Here is an 8,433-nt window from a genome sequence, read left to right as displayed (position 1 = left end):
GACGCGGCACGCGCGGGGTGACGCGGCGCGGCGTCACGTGGGTAAGGAAGTCGGCTCGTTTCCTCTTCGCTCGCGCCTGCTCTTCCGCGTCACGTGGTTGGGGCGCGGGGTGGCTTCGGAGGCCGCCATGTTGTGCGGCCCCACGCCGGGCCGGGGATGGCGGGGACCGGTAGTAACTGGTTGTCCGGGGTCAACGTGGTGCTGGTGATGGCCTACGGCAGCCTGGTGAGCGCTGGGAGACCGCGGGAGGAGGGTCGAGGGGCCGCGTGGGGATGGGAGGAGGGTGGGTGTGGGGCTGGGCCTGGTCGGTGTGCGGGGCTCCTGAGGGAGGGGGCTGCGGGGCCCTATGGGGTTCTGCGGGGCCCTATGGGGTTCTGCGGGGCCCTATGGGGTTCTGCGGGGCCCTATGGGGTTCTGCGGGGCCCTATGGGGTTCTGCGGGGCCCTATGGGGTTCTGCGGGGCCCTATGGGGTTCTGCGGGGCCCTATGGGGTTCTGCGGGGCCCTATGGGGTTCTGCGGGGCCCTATGGGGTTCTGCGGGGCTCTATGGGGTTCTGCGGGGCTCTATGGGGTTCTGTGGGGCCCTGTGGGGCTCTGTGGGGCTGGGAGGCGGGTGGGTGTGGGGCTGGGCCTGGTCGGTGTGCGGGGCTCCTGACGGAGGGGCTCTATGGGGTTCTGCGGGGCTCTATGGGGTTCTGCGGGGCTCTATGGGGTTCTGCGGGGCTCTATGGGGTTCTGCGGGGCTCTATGGGGTTCTGCGGGGCTCTATGGGGCTCTATGGGGCTGGGAGGCGGGTGGGTGTGGGGCTGGGCCCGGTCGGTGTGCGGGGCTCCTGAGGGAGGGGGCTGTGGGGTTCTGTGGGGCCCTATGGGGTTCTGTGAGGCCCTATGGGGTTCTGTGGGGCTCTATGGGGCTGGGAGGCGGGTGGGTGTGGGGCTGGGCCTGGTCGGTGTGCGGGACTCCTGAGGGAGGGGGCTGCGGGGCCCTATGGGGTTCTGCGGGGCCCTATGGGGTTCTGTGGGGCCCTATGGGGTTCTGTGGGGCCCTATGGGGCTGGGCCGGATCGGGGGGTGTGGGGCCGGGCTGTGTATGGGGTGCTGTGGGGATGGGATCCTGAGGTTCCTATGGGAGCGCTGTGGGGTGGCTGCCGGGCTCTGAAGGGCCTTTGTGGGACGTGTCTTGTGGTGCCCTATTGGGGCCAGATTTGGGGCTGGACCAGCCTTATTGCACCTGTAGGGCAGGGAGAGGATGTGGGTTGGAGGCTCAGGGAGTGCTTATGGGGCTGATCGGGGGGGGGGGTCTTTGGGGCTGAGCAATGCTTTGGAGCTGCCAGTGTTTGGGGGGGGGAGTTAGAGGGTCCCATAGGGTGTGGGGGGGGTGCAGCTGTGTGTGCCGAGTGCCCTCCATCCCCGCTGTTCTCCCCCAGGTCTTTGTGTTGCTGTTTATCTTTGTCAAGCGGCAGATCATGCGCTTTGCCATGAAGTCCCGGCGCGGTCCACACGTCCCCGTGGGGCAACACGCTCCTAAGGTTGGTACCTGCAGGTCCTGCATCCAAACAGGGACACAGCTGGGAGCTAATGGCCTGACGTGGGGGTAAATGGCTGTAAAAGGGCTGGATTCCTTCTGCTTCACTCCAGGCCTGGGCTGCAGTCATCCCTGTGATCCCACCGAGCAGCAGAAAGCCTTGAATTCCCTCTTGTTTTCTGCTCTGTAGGATTTAAAGGAAGAGATTGACATCCGGCTGTCCAGGGTGCAGGATATCAAGTATGAGCCCCAGCTGTTAGCGGAGGATGACAGCAGGCTCCTGCAGCTGGAGACACAAGGTACCATCCTGGTAACCACAGACACGTCCATTGCCGGCCCCCATTGCCGGTCCCCATTGCCGGTCCCCGTTGCCGGTCCCCGTTGCCGGTCCCCGTTGCCGGCCCCCATTGCCGGTCCCCATTGCCGGTCCCCATTGCCGGTCCCCATTGCCGGTCCCCGTTGCCGGCCCCTGTTGCCGGGTCCCATTGCTGGTCCCATTGCTGGTCCCATTGCTGGTCCCCATTGCTGGTCCCCATTGCTGGTCCCATTGCTGGTCCCCATTGCTGGTCCCCATTGCTGGTCCCATTGCTGGTCCCATTGCTGGTCCCATTGCTGGTCCCCATTGCTGGTCCCATTGCTGGTCCCCCGTTGCTGGTCCCCGTTGCTGGTCCCCGTTGCTGGCGCCCGTTGCTGGTCCCATTGCTGGTCCCATTGCTAGTCCCCATTGCTGGCCCCCATTGCTGAGCCCATTGCTGGTCCCCGTTGCTGGTCCCCATTGCTGGGCTCCTGTTGGCGTTGCTGTCAGCCAGCTGGGTGTATCTCTGTGCTCTGCTCAGCCCTCAAGTTGGTTCTCCTCTTTTCCAGGCTGCTATAACTACCTGTACAGGATGAAGGCGCTGGATGCGATTCGAACATCAGGTGAGGGATGGAGAAGGGGGGGAGGAAACAGGGCTGTATTGGGCAGAGATTGAGAGCAGCGGTCATTAAACCCCCCCCCCCGGTGGGGTTGGCCCTGCTCTCACCTTGGCGGCAGCCATTGATTCATTGGAGGCGGCAGCCATTGATTCATTGGAGGCAGCAGCCATTGATTGGAGGCAGCAGCCATTGATTGATAGGAGGCGGCAGCCATTGATTGGAGGCAGCAGCCACTGATTGGAGGCAGCAGCCATTGATTCATTGGAGGCGGCAGCCATTGATTCATTGGAGGCAGCAGCCATTGATTGATTGGAGGCGGCAGCCATTGATTGATTGGAGGCAGCAGCCATTGATTGGAGGCAGCAGCCATTGACTGATTGGAGGCGGCAGCCATTGATTGATTGGAGGCGGCAGCCATTGATTCATTGGAGGCAGCAGCCATTGATTCATTGGAGGCAGCAGCCATTGATTGATTGGAGGCAGCAGCCATTGATTCATTGGAGGCAGCAGCCATTGATTGGAGGCAGCAGCCATTGACTGATTGGAGGCGGCAGCCATTGATTGATTGGAGGCGGCAGCCATTGATTCATTGGAGGCAGCAGCCATTGATTCATTGGAGGCAGCAGCCATTGATTCATTGGAGGCAGCAGCCATTGATTCATTGGAGGCAGCAGCCATTGATTCATTGGAGGCAGCAGCCATTGATTCATTGGAGGCAGCAGCCATTGATTGGAGGCAGCAGCCATTGATTCATTGGAGGCAGCAGCCATTGATTGGAGGCAGCAGCCATTGATTGATTGGAGGCGGCAGCCATTGATTGATTGGAGGCAGCAGCCATTGATTGGAGGCGGCAGCCATTGATTGGAGGCGGCAGCCATTGATTGGAGGCAGCAGCCATTGATTGATTGGAGGCGGCAGCCATTGATTGATTGGAGGCGGCAGCCATTGATTGATAGGAGGCAGCCATTGATTGATTGGAGGCAGCAGCCATTGATTCATTGGAGGCAGCAGCCATTGATTCATTGGAGGCAGCAGCCATTGATTCATTGGAGGCAGCAGCCATTGATTCATTGGAGGCGGCAGCCATTGATTGATTGGAGGCAGCAGCCATTGATTGGAGGCAGCAGCCATTGATTGGAGGCAGCAGCGTGGTGGGATGTTCAATGAACCTTCAGCCTTATGGCAGTCGTTTTGCTTTGCATAACCCCGTTATGCTGCACCTTTTTACCTTCCAGAAATCCCTTTCCACGCAGAGGGCAGATACCCCAAATCTTTAATAGGGAGGAATTTCTGTGCCTACCTGCTGGAACTGAGGAACTCCAGCAGCTCCTTTAAAGGCATCCGAAAAGCTTTGATCGATACTTTGCTGGATGGCTATGAGAACGCCCGCTATGGCACCGGGGTGAGTGGGGGCTGCCCCCATCCTGCAGGGTTGTTGTGTTGCACTCCGGGTTCCTTTATAACCTCATTGTGTTTGTGTGAAGGTCTTTGGGAAACCGGAATATCTGAAGTACCAGGAAGCTCTGAACGAGCTGGCGAACATGTAAGTCTTGCTGCTGGGTTGCAATGTTGAGTGTTTGAGCCTCAGCAACCCGTTGTGGTGCTGTGAACAGAGGCATTAAAACAGCCCGGGCTGTGAGGAGCTGATGTCAATCTGTCCTTCAGGTTTCCTTGGTGTGTTTGGGGCTTGTCGCTGCTTTGCAGCCATATCCCTGCTTGTCCCTTTGTGCCAAGGGCTCAGCACAGGCCTCGGGTCTGGCACAGAGGAACCGCATCCTTGGTGTTCAAGACCCCCCTGTGCTGATCACTGCTCTCCCTGCAGGACCAAGGCACGGGCAGGCAGCAGCCAGAGGCAGCACCAATCTGCAGCCAAGGATCTCACTCTGTCACCTGAAGTATCCAACCCCGCCACCATCCAGGTCACCTACCTGCCTTCCAACCAGAAGAGCAAACGTGCCAAACACTTCCTGGAGCTGAAGAGCTTCAAAGATAACTACAACACGTTGGAGAGCACGCTGTGAGCAGGGACCTTCCACCAGCAGAGCCCCCGTGTTGGGCACAGCAAACCCAAGGGGGGGGGTTTGTGCTCTATGTCCCTCTCAGAGGACGAAAGGCTGGAGAGGAGCCCCCCCATTCCCCAGGTGCCCCCTGGGATGCTGCAGGATGGGATGCTCGAGGCTGGCAGCTCCAGCCCTGTGAATAAACTTTGGTTAGCTGTAGCTTATTTAGAACAGACTTGGATCCCGGCCGGCTCTCTGCTCTGCTGCTCTTCCCTATGGCGGCCAGCAGGGGTTGATGCCGTCTGTCCGTCCTGTCTGTGTGGATGTCGGAGCCGCCGATCGGATCTTATTGAGGGTTGAACGCTCTCCTTTCCCTGTCATCTCAACGGGCGGCGTTGTAAATAGTTTGAGGACCCGCGTTGGGCTGCGGTTTGTTCTGCATCCAGGGGCACGTGGGGCAAACACAGCCCTCAATGAGGGGGGGGGGTCCCCCTGCACTCACCAGCACCGTGTGCCACGTGGGGTGGGAAACGTGCCCTGGGCCTCTGCACTCTTTTTAATCGCTGTTTAATAAAACGAGTTGCCCCCCCCCCCAAGCTGGGTTGTGTTGTAACTGGTTGCCGTGGGGCCGTCGCCGTGGTGATGGGACAGCAGCGTGGGGTCTGTGTGCGGTGATGGCAGAGAGCTACCAGGCCTCGGCCCTGCGCCGACAGCAGGTGGGGGTGGGCAGGAGATGGAGCCTTGGGGGGGGGGGGTCGGGCAGGAGATGGAGCCGCTGAGCATCCCCAACGGGATGCTTTGTGCCTTTGGTTGCAGGTCCTGGAGAAGGATCGCGCTTACACGGAGTTGGCACGGAGGTAGAGGCACAAAGGAGGGTCCCGGGGGGGCCGGAGGGGTCTTGGTGGCTGAGTGGGGGTCCCCACGTTTGCCTTGTGTCCCCACGTGCCCGCAGGTGGGGGTTGGCACCCAAGGAGGAGCGGCAGGAGCGGATCTGGGCCGTGTCCCTCGGGGGGCTGCGCTGGAGCCTGGCGGAGGAGCTGCGTCTCGCCGGCAAGGAGCTGCTGGCGGTGGGTGACCCTGCGGGCTGCGGGTCCCCCCTTGGGTTGCGGGTCCCCCCTTGGGCTGCGGGTCCCCCCTTGGGTTGCGGGTCCCCCCTTGGGTTGCGGTGGGCTTCACTGCCGGCCCCCCCACAGCTGCGGCGGGCGGCGCTGGGTCGGCTCCTGCAGAACGAGCACCGGCAGAACCAGCGGGAGCTGCAGCAGCTCGGGATGGCCTTCCACGTGGAGCGGCTCTAACGGGCGCCTGGCCGGGAATAAAGCGGTTGAATCGGAGCGGGCGTTGCGGGGCGGAGGGCAGGAAGGGGCAGCCCGGCAGGAAGGGGCAGCCCGGCAGGAAGGGGCAGCCCGGCCCGAAGCCCGGCTCGGTTCGCCGTTCGTGCCCCATCTTCGCACACGCGGCTGTACCAGGAGATGGCAGCACGGCCGCCCCTCGTGCTCCCGGTCCCGGCGCTGAGCTGGGCTGCGTGCGATGCCCGTGCTCGGATCGCTGCCTCGGTCCCTGCCCACGCCCGACCTTGGTGTCTCCCGGCCCCGGGGCCCATCAGCGCTGCCCGGCTCAGCTTATTGACAGGGCCGGGGGGCCGTGGGGGCGCCACCCCCCGCCGGCAGCCCTTCATTAGGGCGGCTGTCGCCTCGCATCACATCAGCTCCGCACGGCGCAGCCCCGACCCCACAGCTGCTGCCACGTGTGTCCCCGCCGTCCCTCTGCCCCCCCCCCCCCAGCTCTCCGCCCTGCTCTGTGTCCCTGCCGTCCCCACGTCCCCCCCCACGGTGGGTTCGGGTCCCCCCAGCCCCATTTCTGAGGCCCATCGTGGCACCGACAGGTCGCTCGCCCTGCTCCCATGTCCATCCCAAACGTGGGTCCTTCCTTTGTCACCCGGCTGCAGCCACAGCCGCATATGGGGCAGCACAGGGGATGTGTCACCCCTTTGATCCCCCATAACCCAGGGATGGGGTGGGGGGGGACGCAGCTCGTCCTTGGGCAGGGTCACACGCGGCCCCCGACGTGGGGAGAGCGCCGGGCTGCGGCCAACCCCATATCGACATCCCCACTAATGACAGCAGTGTGTGACCGGGGGCAGCGGCAGCGGCGTGGGGCCATCGACCCGTATTGAGCGCAGGGGGCAGGGGGACATCGATGGGTAATTAATGGGAACGAGGCCACGTGTGGGGCCGGGGTGCTCGCCGGCCGCATCCCCCCACCCAGCGCGGCTGAGCGCGGTTATAAACAGCAGCCAGCGGTGCCACAACCAGCACCGAGACCCCCGAGCCGGGCAGGTAAGGAGCTGCAGCGGGGGTCCCTGAGCTGGAGCCATGCAGGGGCCGTGCTGTGCCGCACCATGATGTGCCACGGGATGGTGACCGCCCTGCCCTGCTCCAGCTCTGCCATTCACCTCCTTCTTGTCCCCCAGACCCCAAAGGATCCCAGAGCAGATGGAGCAGCCCCAACTATGATGGATGGACCCGGACCCCACGGAGCAGCAGATGGACCCACGGAGCAGCAGCCCCACAGAGGAGGCCGAGCTGGGGCACAGCGGGCACAGAGCCCCTCTTGCTGCCTGCCCCACGCTCGGCCCCTTCTGTCCCCCCTTGTCTTTCTCTTGCAGGGAGCTGAGCCCCGGCCCCGTCCCGCCCTGTCTCTGTCTGATATGTTTGATATTAGGTTGTTTGATTGGAAACCAACTAAATATCAAACATATTCTTACAGCGTCAGGGCCGCCCTGCGCCGCGTGGGCTCAGCGCCCACCACCTGTTCCCTGATGCACAGAGATGGGCACGGGGCCCTGTGCCCCCCCCCGCTGCCTCCTGCCCCAAATCCCTGCCAAGGAGCTCCTGCAATCCCCCCCCTGTGCTGGGACAATGCACCAGCAGCATCCCCTGCCCCATAAGTAGGCACTGGGAGTGGGGTCGGGGGGGTCCTGAGGGCTCAGCTGCCCCCGCTGCCCCTCCAGAGCTGAATGATGCGGGTTGGGGGCTGCTGCTAAGCTCTGCTCTTAAAATAGCCTTGTGCTCAATGTACCCTTTGCCACGCCGCCCCCCCAGGCATGGGGAAAGATCAGCCCGGGGGCTGTGGGGGTTAATGGGGGTGTTGGGGAATGTGAGAGCCACGGTCACTGAGCTACAGGTGCCAGCAAGGGGGGGGGCCCATGGCATCATCCCCCCCCTGGCCCGGCATACATGGAGCCGTGGGGCAGGACGCCGTGTCCCTGTGCCACCAATATGGGTGTCCCCTTGCAGGGGGGGGTTGTGGGCAGCCAGGACAATGCGGGACCCCCACCTGCCAACCTGCTGCTGCTTTTTATAACTGCCCCAGCTGTCCCACAGGAGCCCAAATAAGGCTGCGGCCGCCCGGACCCCCCCCCCCCCCCCCCCCCATGGCAGACAATGGGACCCGAGCAGAGACTTTTTGGGAGTAGAGTGGGGGGTGGGGAGGGCCAAGAAAGGCAAAGCCCCCGCGCCCACACAGCAAAGCGCACCCATAAACCGGGCAGCAGCGGGCAGCAGCAACACTGAGTGCCCCCCTCGGAGCCACCGCGTTGAGCCGCAGCGCCACGCAGCCATGGAGGCCATCAAGAAGAAGATGCAGATGCTGAAGCTGGACAAGGAGAACGCCCTGGATAGGGCAGAGCAGGCGGAGGCCGAGCAGAAGCAGGCGGAGGAGAGGAGCAAACAGGTGGGATGTGATGGGAGCTGGGAGGGATGAAGGGCAGCAGGGCTGACCCAGAGGGATCCATGTCCCATGGGGGGTGGGTTGGGGTTGTGTTGTGGGGCAGCACCCCCTGCTTGTGGGCTGGGGGGGGTCGTGAAGGACTGAGAGTGGGGTGGGGGGGGCAAAGAGTGAATCCCCCTGATGTGGGGGAGCCGTGTGGGGTGTGTGGTGACGGCTGTGGTGCTTTTAGCTGGAGGATGAACTGGCCGCCATGCAGAAGAAGCTG

General features: G+C 63.1%; 2 protein-coding genes across 2 annotated transcripts; both read left to right on the top strand.

Moving 5' to 3' along the window:
• The first annotated feature begins 32 nt into the window (after nucleotides 1-32).
• On the top strand, nucleotides 33-5,028 carry C32H1orf43 (chromosome 32 C1orf43 homolog). Its single transcript, XM_072358679.1, has 7 exons — nucleotides 33-225; nucleotides 1,427-1,528; nucleotides 1,715-1,823; nucleotides 2,389-2,442; nucleotides 3,675-3,841; nucleotides 3,924-3,982; nucleotides 4,262-5,028. The coding sequence occupies exons 1-7, from the start codon at nucleotides 157-159 to the stop codon at nucleotides 4,458-4,460; spliced, it is 759 nt and encodes a 252-aa protein (XP_072214780.1). The 5' UTR covers nucleotides 33-156; the 3' UTR covers nucleotides 4,461-5,028.
• Nucleotides 5,029-5,072: 44 nt separating this feature from the next.
• On the top strand, nucleotides 5,073-5,770 carry CFAP141 (cilia and flagella associated protein 141). Its single transcript, XM_072358680.1, has 4 exons — nucleotides 5,073-5,155; nucleotides 5,256-5,296; nucleotides 5,392-5,506; nucleotides 5,633-5,770. Exons 1-4 carry the CDS (start codon nucleotides 5,114-5,116, stop codon nucleotides 5,732-5,734), a joined length of 300 nt encoding a protein of 99 aa, XP_072214781.1. The 5' UTR covers nucleotides 5,073-5,113; the 3' UTR covers nucleotides 5,735-5,770.
• The last annotated feature ends 2,663 nt before the right edge of the window (nucleotides 5,771-8,433 follow it).

This window comes from Excalfactoria chinensis, chromosome 32 (assembly GCF_039878825.1).
Source record: "Excalfactoria chinensis isolate bCotChi1 chromosome 32, bCotChi1.hap2, whole genome shotgun sequence".
Taxonomy (NCBI): Eukaryota; Metazoa; Chordata; class Aves; order Galliformes; family Phasianidae; genus Excalfactoria; species Excalfactoria chinensis.
The sequence above is the reverse complement of the archived record's forward strand: the minus strand, read 5'-3'. Positions and strand labels throughout refer to the sequence as shown.

Bases quoted from the DNA above. Each gene is read 5' to 3' on its own strand.
- C32H1orf43 (XM_072358679.1), top strand. From the start codon at position 157: ATGGCGGGGACCGGTAGTAACTGGTTGTCCGGGGTCAACGTGGTGCTG. The intron at 226-1,426 runs GTGAGCGCTGGG...GTTCTCCCCCAG, and splicing joins TGATGGCCTACGGCAGCCTG to GTCTTTGTGTTGCTGTTTAT. The intron at 1,824-2,388 runs GTACCATCCTGG...CCTCTTTTCCAG, and splicing joins CCTGCAGCTGGAGACACAAG to GCTGCTATAACTACCTGTAC.
- CFAP141 (XM_072358680.1), top strand. From the start codon at position 5,114: ATGGCAGAGAGCTACCAGGCCTCGGCCCTGCGCCGACAGCAG. The intron at 5,156-5,255 runs GTGGGGGTGGGC...CTTTGGTTGCAG, and splicing joins CGGCCCTGCGCCGACAGCAG to GTCCTGGAGAAGGATCGCGC. The intron at 5,297-5,391 runs GTAGAGGCACAA...ACGTGCCCGCAG, and splicing joins TACACGGAGTTGGCACGGAG to GTGGGGGTTGGCACCCAAGG.